The sequence below is a fragment of the Corythoichthys intestinalis genome, chromosome 18, assembly GCF_030265065.1.
Source record: "Corythoichthys intestinalis isolate RoL2023-P3 chromosome 18, ASM3026506v1, whole genome shotgun sequence".
NCBI lineage: Eukaryota > Metazoa > Chordata > Actinopteri > Syngnathiformes > Syngnathidae > Corythoichthys > Corythoichthys intestinalis.
In genome coordinates, this window is record NC_080412.1 from 12,424,534 (window position 1) to 12,446,868 (window position 22,335).

Here is a 22,335-nt window from a genome sequence, read left to right on the forward strand (position 1 = left end):
CCATCCTTTTGACAGGCTGTGGGCCTTGGCAAATGCCACACGTTTTTTTAATTGTCTGCACCCTGAGAGATAGTTTGAAATATCAACAAATCTTAGCTGCCTCTTACATTGCTAACCATAAAAAGGGAAAAAATTCTGCAGCAGGATGTTGCTCCATCGCATACTTCAATCTGTACCTCAAAGTTCTTCAAGGCAAAGAAGATCAAGATCCTCTAGGACTGGCCAGCCCGGTCACTAGACATGAACATCATTGAACATGTCTGGGGTAGGATGAAAGAGGAAGCATGGAAGACGAAACCCAAGAATGTTGATGAACTCTGGGAGGCATGCAAGACTGCTTTCTTTGATGTTCCTGACGACTTCATCAATAAATTGTATGAATCCTTGCCGAAGCCCATGGAAGTCATACAAAATATTAAATTTGGATCTCACAGCACCACTACTTAATTCGCTTATGTTATGTAACATATTTTTATATTTGAAGCATTTTTTGTTCAATTTTCACACTTTCTGTAGGCGACAAAACTTTTGTCTTGCCAAAATTTGACCTTTATGTTTTCATTATATGATAAATCTTTTTTCAGTGAAACATATATATTTTTCTACATTCAACATAATTTGGGAGGGTCTTAGCTTTCATATGAGCCATTTCCGAAACCAACTGAATAATTAAAAGTCAGGTTAATAGCAATTGTTTCTACAAAATGGATAAGCGACAAGACTTTTGTCAGGGACTGTACATGCTAAAAGTTGTCTTTATCAAAAATCTAATTTCATTTCACAGAGGCTAGCTGCAAATATCAATGTCAATGACAGCTAATGAGTTACTATAATAGTACAATACTGAGTGCTTCTAAGGTCACTAATTACTCATCAATTTGTATACTTGTTCAGTCTTACCGGCACCTCCTCAGACTGGTGCTGGAGGCTGCACGGGGGTTTGATGGGTCGAGGCCTGGTGGCTAGCCAGTAGGCCAGTAGGGCGGTGAGGGCACCGATGCCCACCAAGGCGGAAGTGGGCGACGAGCTGAAGAAGTCCATGTTGGGCACCCTCAGGCCGCTTAGCATCTCCCGGGCCTGCATCTTCTCCATCAGCGTCGAACTCAGCTCTGTGAAAAAATGTGACATGTAGCGGACATTTTAGCATTAATGATACAGTTAAGAGATGGTGGTGACAACAAAGATTGAATAGATTAATCAGTGTTGGTGAATAGGGACCAGCAAAGGGGAAAACGCTGACCAGCAAGTCTAAATATAGACACGCTTCCTAACCTACGGGCGTGACTGCCCGCACATACACAATAAGTACATCATAATAGTTATCACTCAGTGTGCTTTGTTTAGTCATGTGGCTGCTATCATCATTACACTGTGAATTTAAGTGAGTGTGTCTAGTAGCTGCCCAATCCATTTTAAGTGTCAGCCCTCCCATTTCAAATGAATTGAACGTCTATAGCTTACTCTGTAACTCATGTCTGCCAATGGAATAATAATGAAAATCTCATGAAGGTAAACCTGCTGAGTCAACACAACAAATAAACATTTCATGGCAGGCTGAGTGACAAAGAAGGTTCAGTGTAGCAGATATGAAAAACTACAGTATTCCGATAATGGAATGAAACATGACTTCTAACAAATCACGCATTTGTTTCTAATGCAAAGACATTGTGTTCCGTTCTGACTTTAACAAAGGATGCCTTGGACTTTTTGGGGTTTACTCAGCTGTTGTGTGTGCCTGATATCAAACTAAGTGTCCTGTTGTAACTAAATTGACTCCCCAGAGGAAAACGCAGAGGTTGTAGATTTCTTGAACGTGGCCCGCTGCAAAGTTTGTTGCTACAGCTGGCGCCCCAGCATCAAGAAAACACCAGTGACCTTTCAAGACTGGTATTATGATTTGTGGGCTGATTGGTCTCATGGTCCCGGAAGCAACATGGGCCCCGGTCATGGAAGGCCCGCCCCATCAGGCCATGTTGCGGGTGATTAGTGTCCAGCTTGAGAATGTCAAAGCCTATTAGCGCTGAGACGGATGGATGTCTCTAACCTGGATATTTCTCGCTCGCTCTCTCTCGTACTCACTCTATAACCCTTTAGCTTGCTCGATCGCCACTTGACAGTGTTGTGAACAGATGTGGGGGTTTAAAAACCACAGTGTGACATCATGAGTAGAGGACGCGTCACTTCCTGTTCTCACATCAAACAGACACATTTAGAGGTCGCATCATCTATATATACGGCTGTGGTAGAGTCAATACCGACAAACTACTCTTCCTAAATGGATATACAGTATATATATGGAATGCAGATTGGAAAAAAATCCTAATGATAAATTACATGACAATGTACTAGAAAATTTGATAATAATGCATTGTATTCTAAAATATACAGTATATATAAATATATATATATATATATATATATATATTTTTTTTTTTTTTTTTAAATAAAAAAGTTAGGTCGTTTGTCTCCTAAAATTGCAATACAGTACAGTGTTGTGATCTTTTTTTTTGACAGCAATAGACATCCAATCCATTTAAACTGGGGGGGGAGGGCTGACAGAGAATGAAAAACTGTTCATTCGCTTCCATCCTTCTAGCAGATGTCCAATCCATTTGAACTGGAAGGGCTGACAGACAACGAACGAATGTTCATTCGCTTCCAGCCGTTTGATTACAGTGGTATGAAAAAGTATCTGAACCTTTTGGAATTCCTCACATTTCTGCATATAATCACCATCAAATGTGATCTGATCTTTGTCAAAATCACACAGAAGAGAATACAGTGTCTGCTTGAACTTAAACCACCCAAATATTTATAGGTTTTCATATTTTCATGAGGATAGCATGCAAACAATGACAAAAGGGGGAAAAAATAAGTAAGTGAACCCTCTGCCTAAGGAGACTTAAAGAGCAATTGAAACCATTTTTTTACCAAACAATTTAAGTCATGGGTGTGCCCAATCACTGGTGAGTGGTTTAAAGCTGCCCTGCCCACTATAAAACACACACTTGGTAAGAATTGTCTTGATGAGAAACATTGTCTGATGTGCATCATGGCTCGGTCAAAAGAGCTGTCTGAAGACCTGCGATCAAGGATTGTTCAGTTGTATAAAGCTGGGAAGGATACAAAACCATCTCTAAAAGTCTGGATGTTCATCAATAGACAGTCAGAGAAGTTGTCTACAAATGGAGAGTTTGGCACTGTTGCTTCTCTCCCAAGGAGTGGCCGTCCACCAAAGATGACGTCAAGAGTTCAGCGCAGAATACTCAAAGAGGTAAAAAAGAACCCTAGAGTGTCTGCTTAAAGAGCATACGGCACCAGAAAAAAAGTCTTAAATGGCATTATTATGTGAATTAGAATCATATTTTGAGACGATTCGACCATATACAACAATTTAGCAAAGCACAGATGACGAGAAATTAGTCTTTTAATCTGCCGGTTAGCCACGCCTACAATTATAGGGCTTTAGCGTCCCCAACAGGTGGATGACGTCAGCGGTAGACTAGGCTCATTGGTTTTACTATTCAGCCCATTGATGGGGAATTGTTCAGAACGAGGAAAACGAGACGAAGAGAGCTGCAAAATGTCATTGTTTCAGTCTCTCTACTCCCAATATTTTTACAGGATATTCTTTTTATCCAAGTATTTTCCCCAATAGCTATATAAATGGCTTGAGAAGGACCAGTCAGCCCGTCGAGGGGGAACTATTCACAATGAGGAAAACGCGACGAAGAGAGCGGCAAAATGTCATTGTTTCTGTCTCTTTACTTCAATATTTTTACAGGATATTCTTTTTACCCAAGTACTTTCCCCAATTGCTAAATAAATGGCATGGTCATGACAAATAACTTGTGCTAAATGGAATATAAAATAATAAAAATCCATTTATTCAAGACGACATGGCAAAATTACTCCATAATGGTCAAAACAGTCGACTTTACCTTTACTGTCACACCTGCCGAACGATATTTTATGACACCTAAATCGGACATATGTCATTTCCCTTCCCCGGCTTCGGAGAATGTAAACAGACCAGAAGGAGTGACAGCTAGCCGACATGCTAACCCGAACCGAGGGATGTTTCAAAGTCTTCAAAGTGGAAAATCACACATAACTAGCCTGGATTATTTGACATGACGACCCGGTTGTCGAGTTTCTTTGCGGATCGGCAAACCGCCCGGCGGAGAGCAATTTACAGTTCGTTCCCTGGAGGAGGGTGGCTGGAATTGTTGTGTAGCTAACGTGCTAACAGCTAACTGCTAATGAGCGTGAGGATAGCTTTTTACATGCCTATCAATGATCAAACGTAAGTAGTCCTTTATTTAAAGGAATTTTATAGTGTTTACTTTGTAATCACTGTATTCGTATTTGACATAATACAAAACAAGATGTTTACTCACTTCCTTGTAAGTCCAATGGTCCCACAGTAAATATCCACGGTGAATGGGAACCTTTTGAAACTCCAAAAAGGCGCATACGCCTAACCCGCATACAGAATGATTTTTCTGCAGCCGTTTGGCTGGCTTGATGCAAAAAATAAAAGTATTAATCCGCAAAATCAGCTGAATCCTTCGTCCTCATACACAACAGTACACTGTAGCGTGAAGAGGACGTCTTCTACCGTACACGTCACAGCGCCCTCCTCCTCAATGCGAGACCGAAGCCGGAAGTCACTCATTTTCCTGGCGCGGGATTCAAAAAACTAAATAAATATAGCGATCGCTTCCACACACATCCAAGCGGTCCATATCATTCAGGAGCATAAAATACCGCGTGTATTATGAAATAAACATGCTTTTTCGTGTCACAAGCACTTTAAGACTTACAGAAATCATTGGCACAGTCCAATACCTCTGTGCACACATAAATTATATGTAAAACTATGACCAAGAATGGTTTTCATGGGAGGACTCCACGGACGAAGCCACTCCTGTCAAACAAAACATTGTTGCTCGTTTAATGTTCGCAAAACGCCACTTGGACAATCCACAGAGGTTTTGGCAAAATAAATATATTGTGGCTTGATGAAACCAGAGAGGAATTGTTTGGGAATAACACTCAACGTCATGTGTGAAGGAAAATGGAACAGATCACCAACATCAACACCTCATCGCCGCCATGAAGCATTGTGGAGGAAGCATCATGATTTGGGGCTGTTTTGCCTCCTCAGGGTCTGGACAACTTCCAATCATTAATGGAAGAATGTATTCAAAAGTTTATCAGGATGCTTTGCAAGTAAACCTGAAGCTGTCTGTCAAACAGTTGAAGCTGAAAAGAGGATGGATGCTGCAACAAGACAATGATCAAAATCACAGAAGTAAATCAACTTCAGAATGGTTTCAGAAGAAAGAAATACACGTTCTGGAGTGGCCAAGTTAAAGTCCAGACTTGAACCCCATTGAGATGCTGTGGCATGACCTAAAGATAGCGATTCATTCCAGACATCCCAAGAATCTGACTGAACTACAGCAGTTTTGTAGAGATACATGGGCCAAGATTAGTCCTGATTGATGTGCCAGACTGATCTGCAGCTACAGGAAGCATCTGGTTGAAGTTATTGCTGCCAAAGGGGGGCCACAAATATTAAACGTGATGGTTCACTTACTTATTATTCACCCTTCTGTTATTGTTTGCATACTATCCTCATTAAAATAGCAAAACCTATAAATGTTTGGTTGGTTTTAGTTTAAGCACTGTTTTTACATCTGTGTGATTTTGACAAAGATGACATTTGATGGTGATTTTATGCAGAAATGTGAGGAATTCCAAAAGGTTCAGATACTTTTTCATACCACTGTATGCTGTTGAAAAAATGCTTTCAAACTGACAGCGAATGTAACGTGATGCTAAATGCAACACATTGATATGTTCGTAGTCGTGTTTTCAGTAGTTGTCGTGTTTCATTCCAGTGTCGACATACTGTAGTTTTTCACACCTGCTACACTGAGCTTTCTTGGTCACCTTATGCTGTGAATTTAAATGTTTTTTTCACGAGGAGACGTCCAATCCATTTAAACTGGGAAGGTTGGCAGAGAGTGAACAAAAGAGCCACATGATCATGGATAGTTATCAACAACAACAAAAACAGGACATGAACGTGCACGCGCGTATGCCTGCCTGCAGGGCATTGGCATACAAATCACTCCCGTTCATTTGATTACAATTCAACAAAGTGTTAGGACTAGTGCCATGAATGATCCTGTTTCAGCGCCAATGACGGCGATAAACGTCAAATCCCTGTTAATGCCCGATAAGTCAATAGAGCAAAATACTGTTTTGGGACCTTACAACAGCAGTAGGACATCTTGAATTAAAATTTAAAGACAATGAGTATGGTTACACGCTTGCATTTTTAATGCCAGGTAGCAGCCAGGTGACGGATCAGAGCCAGGTGTCATTCTATGCGTGAATTAGGTCAGTCAACTTAAATTCAACACACATTCTAACATAATGTTGTCTTTAAATTAGCATTGACAGCGATACACGTCCAATACATTGACACTGGGAAGGTCGGCAGTAAAAATGGATTAGCCAGCTATTGATGTCAATGGCAATGAAACATGATCATTTACTGCTAGTCCAGTTTACTATATTAGCCTTTTATCGCTGTTAATGACATTTTATGAGTTCTAATTTTTATCTTGTATATTTGAGTGGTTTTGTACAAATATTGGTATTATTAAAAACGAATTAAAAAACCACCATGGCAGCAGATGAAGGGACATTCATTCGCTGCCACCACTCCCAAAATTAAATGAATTGGACGTCTATCGCCGTCAGTGGCCGCCAATGAGTTAACGCGCTAACGTTACAATGAAATGAAAAAACGCCAGGGGCGTGGCTTCCCCTCTGCCTGGGCTGCCGGCCGCGGGAGTGGGGGGAGGTCTGGGCTCCGATTTTGCATCGTCCCGCGGCTTCTACACGGCGTTCTCCTGCTTCCGCCTTCCCCTCTCTTCTCTGCCTGGGTATCCGCCCTGCGCTCCGTCGCGGGTCGCTGTGTGGGGGTGGGCATGGGGTTGGTGGTGGGTCCCCTCTTCCCATCCCTGAAAGCCGGTTGATGGGGGCGCGGGTAGCCCAGGGGGACCACCCTGGATCCTGGGGGAGTGATGATGGCTCCTTTGCTGGGCTGTGGGAGGAGGGATGGGCTGCGTTGGCCCCCCCTTTGTCCGCCCACCCTCCCTTCCTCCCTCCCAGGGCTGGCGGGGTGGGGGCTGTGACCCTGGGTTGGCGCCCGCGCGGCGTCTCTGCTCGTTTGCGAGGCTATCGCGTGTTTGCTGGGGCTCCCGCGCGGCTGGATCTGATTGGGCGCGCTCGGGTGGGGAATCCCGGTGGGGCGGCGTAGTCTCGGTTGCCAACGGGCTTACATTCACAATGGATTCACACGATTACTGGTTTCTAGATCACAGAGCTGATTTGTGTACACTCCAGCCCTCCCAATCACTTAGTTTATAGACTCCCCCACACCCCTCGCCTTCTTTTCCTGGTCAGCAGGCCCCCCACATGATGTCAACCAGAAATACATCTAGCTGACGATAACAGCAACATATTCATAGTTAGTGTAGGCGTTTATATATATGTATAAATATATATATGTATATTATATATATCCATATATTTCTTGTTGTTTTTTGTGTTTCTTTCTTTTCTTGTGTTTCTTTTCTTCTGTTCCCCCATAACCCCTTCCTGTTCACTGCTTTGTCATAACAAACGAGGTATGTTGAATGATCACAATGGGAGGATGTCATACTCTCAATATGAAACTGTTCAGACCATCCGGACATTTAGACTTCCATTCTCCGTGTCAAACATCTGAACAGGGGAGGTTTGAAAAAAATATTTTTTTTTAAAATAAAAATGAAATAAAATATTAGCATATTCATTCATATTCATTCGCTCATTGGAAAATGTATATTAAATCACTAAATGATTTTGAAATTTAGGGAAAAATACGGGGGAAATCCCCAACACAAATATATAACAATGGTGGCCAAATGGTAAGGCTTAGTATATTTTCAGAAGGGATCCAAATGTCTCTATATGAAGCACGTGTTGGGGGTCCCATTTAGGCCCGTATTTCCTCCTCCCTTTTTTCCAGCACCACCTCTCGCGTGGACAGCTCCCGTTCTCTCATCCAATCAGCTTGGATCTCAGCGTCACACGCTGGACCCCCCCCCCCCCCCCCCCCCTCCATCTTTGTGATGCATGGCGGAGGACATTCGAACGAGGAGAATAACCTTATTTAATGTGCTCTTAAAGTGCATCCATCCGTTTCTACGCAGTTCAAAGAAGGATGAATGAATTTTCATGACGTATGCACCTGACGTCACTGGCCTTTACTTAGCTTAGCATCTCACATAAATGGCTTCAATTCGATTCAAAGTCCTTCTAGTGTTAAAAAAAAAAAAAAAAAGGAATGAATGAAATCGAATGGTGAAAGGGCACTGAATGACGCACACTGCGTCACCCTGCACCCCCTCTCCTTCAAAAAACGCATGAAGGTGAACAAGGGATGAAAAAAGCCAAGAAAATAAATGCTAATAAGGATGAAAAGACTTACCCAAAAGGATCCACAGCGAGCCGGACACCAGCACGAAGGCGAGCATGTCTGTCTCATGTGGACTGGGGGGCGCATGGGGAGGTCCCGGGTGCGGCGGCCGTGGACTGGACTCGATGCTTGCTTGCTGCAAAGAGGCACCGGCAATCTGGAGATTAAGGAGGGGGAGGGAGAGCTGGTGGGGGGGCAGCGGCGGTGGAGTCAAGGCGATGCAGTGCACATCCTCATTTATATTAAAAGAATCGTGGATAGCGTTTGCAGTTTAAATATTACGCCAAAAAGAAGCAGTATTTACGGATTGCAATTATTAATTAATAGGGAGCGGGGGGGGGGGGGGGGGGCTACGTCACTGATATGGGGCAACGTTGCGTCACGGTCACTAAGCCACGCCCACTGAACTGAAGTAACCTCTCCAGGTGGGCTGATGTACGGATGCATAGAGGCAGGGGGAGGACAAAGATGGGCATGGCAAAATTATTAATGACGAAATCTTGATTTCATTTAATGCTTTCAAGATTAACATCCAGTAAAAATCTCAGTTTTCAATAGTTTTTTTGTTTCTTTCTAAGTACATGGGACCAAATATACATTTCTTGTCGATCATATAAATTAGCTTTTTTTCGAAAGACAGACATTATTTCCTTGGTTTGTGGGAATTAAATCTAAAGATACTTACTATTATTACACATATAAGTGAGTATATATAGAAAAAAAATTAAAAGTATATTTTTAATCAACAAAAAAATAATACAAATAAAAATATTGTTATGTTGCATTGCGAATACTGTATTGTAGAAATAATTTAGTAGTGCTACAAATTAAATATTTTATTCTTGAAGAAAAACTTAAAAAAAAAAAAAAAACTGTATAAAAAATTCAATTTATTTTTGTAATTTTTGGGGTTTAAATGTGTAAACAAATAAATGGTATACTATCAATATACACGTAAAAAAGAATAGATATTGTATATATTTAAAAAATCTTTAACAAAAGAAAAGTCTTAAGAGCGCAGTTAAACAAATTACAGTATTACTTTTTTCCCATCCATCTATCCATTATCTACCGCTTAATCTGGGGTTGGGTCGCAGGGCTTTAGCAGGGAAGCCCAGACTTCCCTCTCCCCAGCTACTTGAACCAACTCCTCCGGCGGGATCCCAAGGCGGTCCCAGACCAGCCGAGAGACAGATGCCCTGGCCACCTCAACTGGCTCCTCTCAACGCGGAGGAGTAGCGGCTCAAACCTGGGTCCCTCCCGGATGACCGAGCTCCTCACCCTGTCTCGAAGAGAGAGCCCGGACACCGCGGAGGAAGCTCATTTCAGCCTCTTGTATCCGGGATCTTGTTCTTTTGGTCATGACCCACAGCTCGTAACCATTGGTGAGGGTATAGGAACATATAGTGCTGGCCAAAAGTATTGGCACCCCTGCAATTCTGTCAGATAATGCTCCATTTCTCCCAGAAAATGATTGCATATAAAAATGCTTTGGTAGTAATATCTTCATTTGTTAAGGAAAATGAAAGAAACATTAAATCATTATTATTTTACACAAAACTCCAAAAATGGGCCGGACAAAAGTATTGGCACCTTGAGCCTAATACTTCGTAGCATAACCTTTGGACAAAATAACTGTGAACAACCGCTCCCGGTATCCAACTAGGAGTTTCTTACAATGCGCTGCTGGAATTTTAGACCATTCTTCTTAGGCAAACTGCTCCAGGTCTCTGAGATTTGATGGGTGCCTTCTCCAAACTGCCATTTTCAGATCTCTCCACAGGTATGGGATTCAGGTTTGGACTCGTTGCTGGCCACTTTAGAAATCTACAGTGCTTTCTCTCAAACCATTTTCTAATGCTTTTTGAAGTGCGTTTTGGGTCATTGTCCTGCTGGAAGACCCATGACCTCTGAGGGAGACCAAGCTTTCTCACACTGGGCCCTATCGTATGCTGCAAAATGTGTTGGTAGTCTTCAGACTTCATGCCATGCACACGGTCAAGCAGTCCAGTGCCCAAGGTAGCAAAGCAACTCCAAAACATCAGGGAACCTCCGCCATGTTTGACTGTGGGGAGCGTGTTCTTTTCTTTGAAGGCCTCGTTTTTTGTTTTTTCTTCCTGTAAACTCTATGTTGATGCTTTTTCCCAAAAAGTTCTACTTTTGTCTCATCTGACCAGAGAACATTCTTCCAAAATGTTGTTTGGCTTTCTCAGGTATGTTTTGGCAAATTCCAGCCTGGCTTTTTTGCGTCTCTGGGTCAGAAGTGGGGTCTTCCTGGGTATCCTACAGTAGAGTCCCTTTTCATTCAGACGCTGACGGATAGTACGGCTTGACACTGTTGTACCCTCAGACTGCAGGACAGTTTGAACTTGTTTGGATGTTATTCGGGCTTCTTTATACACCATCCGCACAATCTTTCATTGAAATCTCTCATTAATTTTTCTTTTCCTTCCACATCGAGGGAGGTTAGCCACAGTTCCAAGGGCTTTAAATTTATTTATGAAATCGAACGGTAGACACAAGAACATTCAGGTCTTTGGAGATGGACTTGTAGCCTTGAGATTGACCATGCTTCCTCACAATTTTGATTCTCAAGTCCTCAGAAAGTTCTTTGGTCTTCTTTCTACTGTCCATGCTCAATGTGGTACACACAAGGACACAGGACAGAGGTTGAGTCAACTTTAATCCATTTTAACTGGCTGCAAGTGTGATTTAGTTATTGCTACCACCTGTTATGTGCCGCAGGTAAGTAACAGGTGCTGTCAATTACACAAATTAGAGACGCATCACATGATTTTTCAAAGTGTGCCAATACCTTTGTCCGGCCCATTTTTGGAGTTTTGTGTAAAATGATGATTTAATGTTTTTTTTCCCATTGTCTTTTGTATTTTTTCATTGCAAGCAATATAAATATAGATACTACTACCAAAGCATTTGTAATTGCAATAATTTTCTGGGAGAAATTGAGCATTATCTGAAAGAATTGCAGGGGTGCCAAGACTTTTACCCAGATCTATAGATCGACTGGTAAATCGAGAGCTTCACCTTTTGGCCTTTATGACTTTTTTGAAAAATGAAATCCCATTTTTTTTAGAATTAAAAATAACCCTTTATCCCCAAACCTTTTTTGCATTTGCATTTTTAATTAAAAAATTGTCTGGGTGAAATCAATAAATTATAAATGCAATGAAATTGAAATGCTTAAATAGTTTGGAAACTGGAAAAACTCGTGTCAAACTACTGTCATAGTTTGATTCGCACATGTGTCAGGTGTCGTGTTCCTCCATACGTGGAAGCAAAGTGTTTTGGTTACATGACGTGTTAAAGAGGTCAAAGTTCAGCACGTCCCATCTGTCACTGGTGGTGCAGGCCACGCCCATGAATGCCGGTATAGGTTGCTGTGCAAATATACAACTTATATGTCACCAAATGAATTTAGAATGCTTTGCAGCAACAGGGGCTTTTGTTTGTAGCTGTTTTTGCTGCTCTTGCTCTTGCTGTTTTGGTTCCCAACAATATTCCATTGCAGAGACTGCTGCAGTTATTCCATGATGGCATGTATGAACACAAAGTGTCAAAATGGCGAATCAGTCCAACCTAGATACATGCAGTCGACTTAAAAAGAGGTCCAGACCCTTCAAGGGAGATTCGTGAGGAATGTAGGGTGACACAAAAACACCCAGTAAGGCCAAGAGCATAGGCGGAGTTTGACTTTTGGGGCGGGCACAATATGTTGATGACCCCAAAACGCAGTGTCAGCAATAAAATTAACTTACAAGAATATTTAAAATAATAAGCTGACAATGAGTTTTTTTGTTTTCCCATCGTTATTAAGGGGAATTCTAAATCAGGCTGCTTAGGCAATACTTTTCACCAAGATCGTCATCCATTGAATTTGGTACGCTCGCCGGTGTCATGCCAATGTAGTTACCCCAGTAAAAATTGTATCCCCTGAGCAGAGCCATATGGAGGTAGCGTTGGGTCAATCAAAAAAAAAAGTTGCTTCAATTTAAAAAAAAAAAAAAAAAAAAAAAAATTGCTTTAATCAAAATATATAATTTTAAGCCCAAAAAAGTCGCTTCAATAAAAAAAAAAAGTGTTTGAATGCAAAAATAAATTTGAAACTATAAAAAATGCATGTGAAAGCTATTTTTCTTTGATTAATTAATTTATTTATTTTTTGATTGAAGTCAAGTTTTTTTTTTTTTTTTTTGATTGAAGCAACTTTTTGATTGAAGGTTGATTTGTGTTTTGGCCACATTTTGGCTAGGACATTTTTCTCTTTATTATTCAATCAAAAAATATTGATTTTCAAAAAGAAAAATCATTTCAATCAAAAAAAAAGAAAATTTTCAATGAGAAAAGAGTTTTTGAAGGCAAAAAAATATTTGAGATCGAAAAATTTGCATTTGAACACTTAATTTTTCATTGAAAAAGTTTTCTTTCACTGAAGCAATCCTTTTTGTGTTTGGGCCATATTATGATTAGGACATTTGTGTCTAAATCATTCAATCCCCAAAAAAAGTTGCTTCAATCAAAAAAATATATATATTTTCAATCAAAGAAGCTGTGAGTCGATCGGGTTACAGTTTCTTTGTGTAGATTATATTTACTCCGTCTTCTCTACTATAATGAGGACCGACACGGTAGGACAGTATAACCTAGAAACGTCAACGGCGCGACAACGTGGCCGCCGCGAGAACGCAGTGAAACGCGGGCGTTAAAGTCAATCAGCTAATGCACACCAGTCGCAGTACGGCCACGTGTTAGACGCGTCCCAGAAGCGGCTCAACACGACGCACGTGAAAAGAACGGCAGAGTTTATTATTTGACGCGAGACGCGACCCTCCTGCGTCAATACTACTACCGGTAGCTAGGATCGGGCAGACAGGAAGTCACTCGTGTAAAAATACGGTGGTGCCGGTCGATTTTCAAACTAATATGCAATCGTAACCCACTTTTTGAGTCCATCAGATCTCTTGAGTGGTAGATCGGGGCACAGTTGACTTTTCTTGGTTGATTTACTGCTGTCTTCTCTGCTATAATAATAACCAACACGGCCCCTTGTTCAATACAAAACCCTCCTACCACAACAAAACAAGTAGGAATTAATATTCACATAGGAACTAAAGTTATACAACATAAAGTATACAATATAAATGAATACTACATCACATTTGTAAAATACAAACACATAGTAAAATAAATAATAGCCCATTTAAATAAAATAAATTGAAATGAGCTAAAACACCTGTAATTAAATAATGTGAATAATACACAGATCCTGCTTACATAATTAAATTTATTAATTTCTGTGTGGCGCTTTAACTTGAGAAAATCCACCAATAAAGCTTTTGAAAACCAATCATAAGAAAAAAAAAAAAAAAAGATTCATTGAGGCATTTCATTTGTAAAATACATGTTAAAATCTTTGTCATTGGGATTGCTTTTCTCTTTAGCACAGGACTTTTTTCTTCTTTCTTTCAGAAAGAAAGCTGACCAATACGCGGGGTCTGAAAGGCAAATTGTTGTTGAATTATCTTTAAATACCCGCTACTGTTTTAGCAGAATTCTAGCTTTGTATAGGCTAATGTTCCTATTGTTGAAAGCACAAAGGTGTGCAATAAACAACTAGCACATTTATATTTTGCATATTGTTTTCTTACTGTACCGAAAATGAACCGAACCGTGACCTCAAAACTGAGGTACGTACCGAACTGAGATTTTTTTGTACCGTTACACCCCTAATATATATAAATAAATATATGACATTCATGAAGTTTGGTTCTTTTATGACTTTATTATGGGTTAACAGAAAAAGTAATCAAATCTGCTGGGTCTGGGTCTACATGGATCTGAAAAAGCGAATCATTGACTTGAACAAGTCAGGAAAGTCACTTGGAGCCATTTCAAAGCAGCTGCAGGTCCCAAGAGCAACAGTGCAAACAATTGTTTGTAAGTATAAAGTGCATGGCACTGTTTTGTCACTGCCACGATCAGGAAGAAAACGCAAGCTATCACCTGCTGCTGAGAGAAAATTGGTCAGGAGGGTGAAGATTCAAGAATCACCAAAAAGCAGATCTGCCAAGAATTAGAAGCTGCTGGAACACAGGTGTCAGTGTCCACAGTCAAGCGTGTTTTGCATCTCCACGGACTGAGAGGCTGCCGTGCAAGAAGGAAGCCCTTGCTCCAAAAGCGGCACCTTAAGGCTCGACTGAAGTTTGCTGCTGATCACATGGACAAAGATAAGACCTTCTGGAGGAAAGTTCTGTGGTCAGACGAAACAAAAATCGAGCTGTTTGGCCACAATGCCCAGCAATATGTTTGGAGGAGAAAAGGTGAGGCCTTTAACCCCAAGTACACCATGCCTACCGTCAAGCACGGTGGTGGTAGTATTATGCTGTGGGGCTGTTTTGCTGCCAATGGAACTGGTGCTTTACAGAGAGTAAATGGGATAATGAAGAAGGAGGATTACCTTCAAATTCTTCAAGATAACCTAACGTCATCAGCCCGAAGATTGGGTCTTGGGCGCAGTTGGGTGTTCCAACAGGACAATGACCCCAAACACACATCAATGGAATGGCTAAATCAGGCCAGAATTAAGGTTTTCGAATGGCCTTCCCAAAGTCCTGACTTAAACCCCATTGAGAACTTGTGGACAATGCTGAGGAAACAAGTCCATGTCAGAAAGCCATAAAATTTAACTGAACTGCACCAATTCTGTCAAGAGGAATGGTCAAAGATTCAACCAGAAGCTTGCCAGAAGCTTGTGGATGGCTACCAAAAGCGCCTAATTGAAGTGAAAATGGCCAAGGGACATGTTACCAAATATTAGCGCTGCTGTATGTATATTTTTGACCCAGCAGATTTGATCACTTTTTTCTGTTCACCCATAATAAAGTCATAAAAGAACCAAACTTCATGCATGTTTTTTGTGACAAAGAAGTATATGTTCCAATCAATCTATCAGAGAAAAATCAGAGTTGTAGAAATAACTGGAAATTCAAGAGAGCCATGACATTATGTTCTTCACAAGTGTATGTAAATTTTGACCACAACTGTATATATATATATATTTTTTGTTGTTGTTTTGTTTTTTCATTATTATATGCAAACCAAATGACTAAGGTGCTCAAAAAATAATTTCGACCCATTAAAAAAATGTGTTTTTTGTTCATTTCATTCATTTTTGTTGCAGTTTAATTGCTTTACAACTTATTTGTGTGCTTGTGTATGCATATATATATATATATATGAAAGTCAATTACATGCAATGACACTTTCCTGCCACCAAGGGAGCCTGTTCCCCCCTTTAAATCCTCTTATGGCCAAGAGAAATATGATGGTGCTGGAGAGCTAAAAATAAGTAGCAGGGGACGCAGTGAACTCGGCAAGGTGGGTGTCTTACCCTGTTACGCATAATTTATTGGCTGCCATGAATTGAAGGACTGGAAATCAACCACCGCCAGTGGCAGTGGATGAGTTAAATATGAACTGTCGACACAAAACACACGCACGCACACACAACTCCGTTTCTGGGAAGTCACCAGAGTTCTATCCCGCGTTCGTTCTGCCTCGAGCTCATATAGACACACTCATAGACGCTATCTCTGACATAATAACTAAACTCATGGTCACACAACTCAAGAGTTTCTGCTAAGTCACATGACTTACATCGTTCCTTCTTTTTGCCTCCCGGCTTCATATACTAAGTGCACGCACATACAATCGTACGCTCTCAGAAATGGGCGCATGATGCAACACAATTAAGAAAACACACATGCACGCACACACACCCCCTGTCTCCTTCTCTCTCACAATTTCTGGAAAGTCACCTGACTCCCATCCCTCATTTTCGGTTTCCATCCACGTGCACGGACACGCACACTCATACAAAATAGGGAAAACCCACATCTAATGTCAGGGAGAAACCAACTGGAATTTTTCATTAGATCACAACCAACCGACATGGGCGCCCACTGGGCTACGGCTCGTTTTTTTCTGCCGTCCGCTGACGTCATCACACAATGCACACGCAATGCAAACCACCTCAAAACACCACGTTGGCTCCCTCAAGCGGCCACGTTATTTAATGCATCGTTTCGGCGAAAGCGCGGGCTTCTCCTTGCCACACTTGTTTACGCTAAATGAAATGACGACGACAATGATGATGATGATGATGATAAAGCGTTGGTGAAATCTGGAATGTTGCTGGATTGTTCCAAATGTTGCAAATAACGTGGTTAATTCGGCATTGTTGCTATGATGCAACTCGATGCAAGATTTGCATTTCAGAATAAGTTCATTTTTTTATCACCTCGAATGCACGTGTTTGCTGTTTTTTTCTAATTGCTGTGATTGGCAATTGTTTCATTCTACATTTTACGTAAACCTATAACCAGGAGAATCTGTTTTCTCCAAATTCTGTCATTTTAGAGCATATATTTAAAAAAAAAAAAAAAAAAAGTTTTTTCTCGCAATAACTTGGCATCCCACATAGTTCATGGCTGACCTCAATAATTTTCACAAAAGGCCTAATTAAAATTAATAATACCCTACAAAAGAATACCACACCTGTGTTAAAAGCCGTCAACTTCCGCGTCTAGTCAAACCATGTGACTTCAAGGAATAGTCAGAGCTGCCGGAGAAAGGGTGCACCAGTACGCATGCGCAGTACACTGTAAAACGTGTTAGTGACCCATAAGACACTAAACTGCATAATAAACAAGACAGGGAGAAGTTTATGTACCAAAGATGACAAACTATTCCTGTTTAAGCTTACAAATATTCGTTTTGGACTTATTGTGGATTAGCATTCGAATAAATACGTTCGAAACGACTGCAAATGTGAGTACAGTTCACGTTTGCACCAAAAATGACACTATTTTCGGTGCAAATTTACCCTTTAGTGCTATGAATTTGAGACTTAATAGTTATTTCAGACACTAAGCCTGCATTCAAGGTGAAAATACCACTTATGCATACATTTTAGGGAAAAAACACGATGTAAATTGCCTGTTCTTTCTCAATTGGGCGGACATTTCTTACAGCGCAGCAGCCCTCCCCCTCCTACAGGGGATTACCAACCTGCTCTCTATAAAAGAGAGTGCTGCTCTTAGAAGACGGCACAAGTCAGACTTGAGCAAGAAGTAAAGAAGATAATTAAAACACAAGAGATATAATAATTCAGGAACAAGTCATCCATCGCGGGGATTATTTTTTGCCACTTTTCCATCTTCACTGGAATTACTAAAAAACTGGTAAGTGGACAAGCAGTAATAAGATAATAAATACTAATTTCAAGTTTTATGCATTATAAATAAGGTCTTCTTGTACACTTTGCATGACTTCAACAAGCTCACAATGAGATTATAAGACAAAAAAAGAGAGGGAAATGTGTCACTGAGTGATTTGTTATGAAGTTCCACTCTATTGCTTTCTTTGCACGTAGTCACCGTGACCGACCGGTGCAACCTCACAATATCTAGCGGGAGCCATAAAAGTGCGTGGGTGGGCAGGGATGTCTCCACTTTTCACGTCTCGCACCGCCTAAAGTTGTTACATCCTAACTGAAATGATTCCCCTGGTTGTTTTTCAGAGGCCCAACATGCCAGTGTCCAGGGAGAAGATGCGGCCGTGGTTGGTGAGGATGATCGAGTCCAAAAGTGTGGCCGGTCTGACTTGGTTGGACAAGGTGAGGTCTACGAAATGCATCTCCGCTAAATTGCATGTTTCAATCTAGTAAATTAACTCATCTACAGTGATAGAGTGGACGTCAGCAAATAGTACTTAATCAGACAATGCTCCATCTTCCATTCCAGGAGAAGACCATGTTCTCCATTCCTTGGAAGCATGCGGCTCGCCACGGCTGGGACATGAATAAGGATGCGTCTTTGTTCAAGATGTGGGCCATCCACACAGGTGTGGCCCCTCCCCTTCCAATCCTTTCTACACCTTGGCCAACACTCGGTTAACCCTGAACGTGCTCCGGTAGGAAAATACATGGAGGGCAACTCTCCCGATGCCAAGACGTGGAAGGCCAACTTCCGCTGCGCCATGAACTCGCTTCCCGACATCGAGGAGGTAAAGGACAAGAGTGTCAACAAGGGCCAGTCGGCCATGCGGGTCTTCCGGATACTGCCCCAGAAACCTAAAGGTGAGATTGTTTGACTCTGTCCCTTTACCTCATTGATTATAGAACAAAAATTAACAGATTTGTTCCTTTTTACAGAAAAACGAAGCAAAGCAAAAGCTAAGTCCAGGAAGCAGGTCAAATTTGTGGCCGAGGACAGTGACTACAGCGATACCCAATCACCACTTAACCCTCAGCGGTTGCATGATGAACTGCCGTCCCCTCAGGAGAATGTGGTGGACAGCACGGTGGGCGTGAACAATAAAGAAGGTGAGGGATGGATGAGGCATTGGCAAGGTGTCCCGGCACCACTGAAAGAATCACATTTTTTAAAAAATGCTTTATGATTCCTTTTCAGGTTTTAATCCATTTGAGTTGAACGCGCACCTGCCCGGCAGCTTTGAAGAGAAATTTCAAATTTCACCTGAACACAGCCCCGGTAAGCTGACAGACTCATTAACTCCCATTGACCACCCTAGACTTCCTATTCATTGAAGTGGGAGGGTTGGCAGCTAATTATTCACTGCCATCCTCTGATAAACTAATTGGTGTGAGGGTGCATCCTAGGCAAAGAAAGAACACATTTTCTGTTTTAACTCATTTGCTGCCATTAACATATAAGAAAATGCAAACTGTATGCTAATTCTATCTTTTTTTTTATGTGTCTCCCTCCACCTGCCGTCCATGACATCTCGCCCTCCAGATTACGAATACGACATAGTGGAGGTGAGCGACATACCAGGCATGTTTATTCTGTCAGCCGCGCAGGCTTATAACTGCAAAGACAAATGCTGTAAGACGGCTAAACTCCGCTATTGCCTCTCCAGATTTGCCAGCAACTGGAAAGAGAAGCACAGAAAATGAATTTTTATGACAACAAGGAGTTCCTGAGTCCGCACTACAGTCCAGGGAGCCAATGGAGCGATTCCTCAGGTAAACTGAGCTCCCCAATAATGCTACATGCATTCTAAGATATAGTTCAAAGTAGGGGTGTGACAAAATAGCGAAATGGTGATATATCTTGATACTTTGTATCCCAAAAGGTTATCGATATGCTCCTGTTAAGAATTGAGATACCGTTTTAAAAAGGTGTCAATATTTATTTAAAAAAAAAAAAAAATCCATTTAGACTGGGAAACGTTAGTCATTCAAAACCAGAGTATTCACAGTCATTCGGTCCGATTTTCGGGCCATTTACAGGTCACTTGCTGTTCGTTTTAGGGCATTTCCAGGTCATTTCCTGTTGAGTTTGAGTAACTGCCTGTTCATTTTGGTGATTCCCAGGTCACTTCCTGTTCTGTAACTCAAAATGAACAGGTCACTTCATGTTCTGTAACTAAATAAAAAGGAAGTGACCCATAAAATACCCTAAAATCAACAGGAAGTGACTGAAAATCAACAGTTAAATGACCCTAAATGGCCCAAAATTACCTCATTGCCTGGCATAGGCTGCCACTGACTTCCATAGATGTCCAATCCGTTTGAAGTGGGAGGGATGGCAGCGTGCCACCCTCCCAGTTCAAATGGATTGGACGTCTACTAGTGATAAACTCATTCCAATTCACAGCAGAAGCTTGTTTTTCTGTTTATTAGTCGTTTGTAGAATATATTAGAACAGGGGTCCCCAAATTACGGCCCGCCTCCACATTTGGTCCGTCCCTCTGAACAATTTTTTTTTTTTTTTTTCCCAATAGTGTTATTTATTTCCTGACTTTTTTCTGTGAACAACCCAGAGAGGGTTATGTAGTTATTATCTATTTAATTAATAGTGTTATTATTATACTATATTACATTACATTACATTACATTATATTATATTATATAATATTATATTTTGGGCTGTCAAACGATTAAAGTTTTTAATCGCGTTAATCACAGCTTTAAAATTAGTTAATCGTAATTCATCGCAATTCAAACCATCTATAAAATATGCCATATTTTTCTGTAAATTATTGTTGGAATGGAAAGATAAGACACAAGACGGATACTGTATATACATTCAACATACTGTACATAAGTACTGTATTTGTTTATTATAGCAATAAATCAACAAGATGGCATTAACATTATTAACATCCTGTTAAAGCGATCCATGGATAGAAAGGCTTGTAGTTCTTAAAAGATAAATGTTAGTACAAGTTATAGAATTTTTTTATTAAAACCCTTCTTAATGTTTTCGTGTTAATAACATTTTTTTAAATTTACAAACAAAAAATAAACTAGTAAAATCAGTCGCACCCAAGCGCCAGCAAAGGGTGACAAAACACCAAAAAACATAAGTAACAAATGGACATGACACTGTGCTGTCATTGCATTCTGTTTGAGCAGGGCATGTGCGTTAAATGCGTCAAATATTTTAACGTGATTAATTTAAAAAAATAATTACCGCCCATTAACGCGATAATTTTGACAGCCCTATATATTATATCATATCATATCATATTATATCATATTATATTTACTTTTGTTCTGTGAAGAATTCAGAAAGGGTTATTTGAGTGTAGCTTTCTGAAAAACAATACATTTTTACATTTAGGCACTCCTGCAATCGTCACACTCTTTCTGTTACAAAGAGAAGAGAAGGGAAAAGTTATGTGGCCCTCACAGGAAAAAGTTTGGGGACCCCGGTCTGAGAATGATTTCATGACCAATGTATCGATAATCGTTGTATCGCCATATCGTCAGATCATCGTTATCGTGAGCTTTGTATTGCAAATCGTATCGTGAGGTACCAAAAGGTTCCCACTCCTAGTTCAAAGTCAGAAGGCATCTGCGAGGTAGAACTTTGTGGTTATATTGTTTCCTTCAAACTCGTGACAGTGCGCCCCTTTTTTGTTTGAACAGCCGACGACTCGGATGAACCGTCGCGAATGTACACCACGCTGAGCACGGAAATCCCCTTGTCATCGTACGACTCCTGGAGCGACCTCCACTCCCAGTCATTCGGCAGCTTCCGTTCAGAACCCAACGACGTTTCTTCATTGGACTTTACGAATTTTTCTCCATTTATAATGTGAACACCCCGCCGTCCGCCAATTTGAGACCAATCTGGTGCTGCCCACAAATCTCCGGTCTTCATGTTGGTGTCGCCTCTGACTACTATAGATGCAGAGCTGAAGGAATTTTGACATGAAGGGGCGCCAATGGAAAATGTTGCCAGTTCAGGCTTTCCACAGTGCAGTTTTTCCCAATGATTAGATAAATACAGTATCTGTGAGCTTCAGGAACTCATTAGTTTTGTTATGACTATGGTAGCCAGACATTTAACCTTCGCTCAAACAACCTTTCACTCGTTGTTAAAAATGTAAATATGTGTATATAGTTGTCTTTTGTGATTTTTTTTTTTTACAATAAAAAGAAAAATACTTGTGAAGTAGTGAAGTTGATCTTTTTTTATATATATAAACTCTTTGACTGCCATTATCGTTCCATTTTGAGTTACAAGGGATAGCAAATAAATGAACCAATATCAGCTTTCCATCACCATAAAACAATACGCAACTAGCAGTGTTGTCACTAACGTGTTACTAAGCAACGCGTTATTGTAATCTGAATACTGAATACAGTAGCAAGCACTCCAAAACGTTCATTTAACCAGTAATCTGATTAAAGTTAGTTTTCTTATTGTCAGTGCGATACTATTTTGTAATTGCCTCAT

At 40.7% G+C, this 22,335-nt stretch overlaps 2 protein-coding genes across 2 annotated transcripts in view; one reads left to right on the forward strand and one right to left on the reverse strand.

Annotated features, from left to right (window-relative positions):
* The window catches only part of acsl6 (acyl-CoA synthetase long chain family member 6), a 35,611-nt gene extending 26,885 nt beyond the window's left edge, over positions 1-8,726 (reverse strand). The window contains exons 1-2 of the mRNA XM_057820843.1: positions 8,558-8,726; positions 901-1,109 (exon numbers count right to left, since the gene is read on the reverse strand). Of these exons, the coding sequence (XP_057676826.1) occupies positions 901-1,109; positions 8,558-8,603 (255 nt within the window). The 5' untranslated portion in view covers positions 8,604-8,726. The remainder of the gene's footprint in view (positions 1-900; positions 1,110-8,557) is intronic.
* An 8,913-nt stretch (positions 8,727-17,639) lies between these two features.
* Positions 17,640-22,042, forward strand: irf1b (interferon regulatory factor 1b). Its single transcript, XM_057820888.1, has 9 exons — positions 17,640-17,805; positions 18,144-18,239; positions 18,367-18,466; positions 18,540-18,701; positions 18,777-18,947; positions 19,036-19,116; positions 19,381-19,403; positions 19,505-19,610; positions 21,522-22,042. Exons 2-9 carry the CDS (start codon positions 18,153-18,155, stop codon positions 21,692-21,694), a joined length of 903 nt encoding a protein of 300 aa, XP_057676871.1. The 5' UTR covers positions 17,640-17,805; positions 18,144-18,152; the 3' UTR covers positions 21,695-22,042.
* The last annotated feature ends 293 nt before the right edge of the window (positions 22,043-22,335 follow it).

Coding starts and splice junctions, on each gene's coding strand:
- irf1b (XM_057820888.1), top strand. CDS start 18,153: ATGCCAGTGTCCAGGGAGAAGATGCGGCCGTGGTTGGTGAGGATGATC. Junction 18,467..18,539: donor GATGTGGGCCATCCACACAG/GTGTGGCCCCTC, acceptor GTGCTCCGGTAG/GAAAATACATGGAGGGCAAC. Junction 19,611..21,521: donor CCAATGGAGCGATTCCTCAG/GTAAACTGAGCT, acceptor TTGTTTGAACAG/CCGACGACTCGGATGAACCG.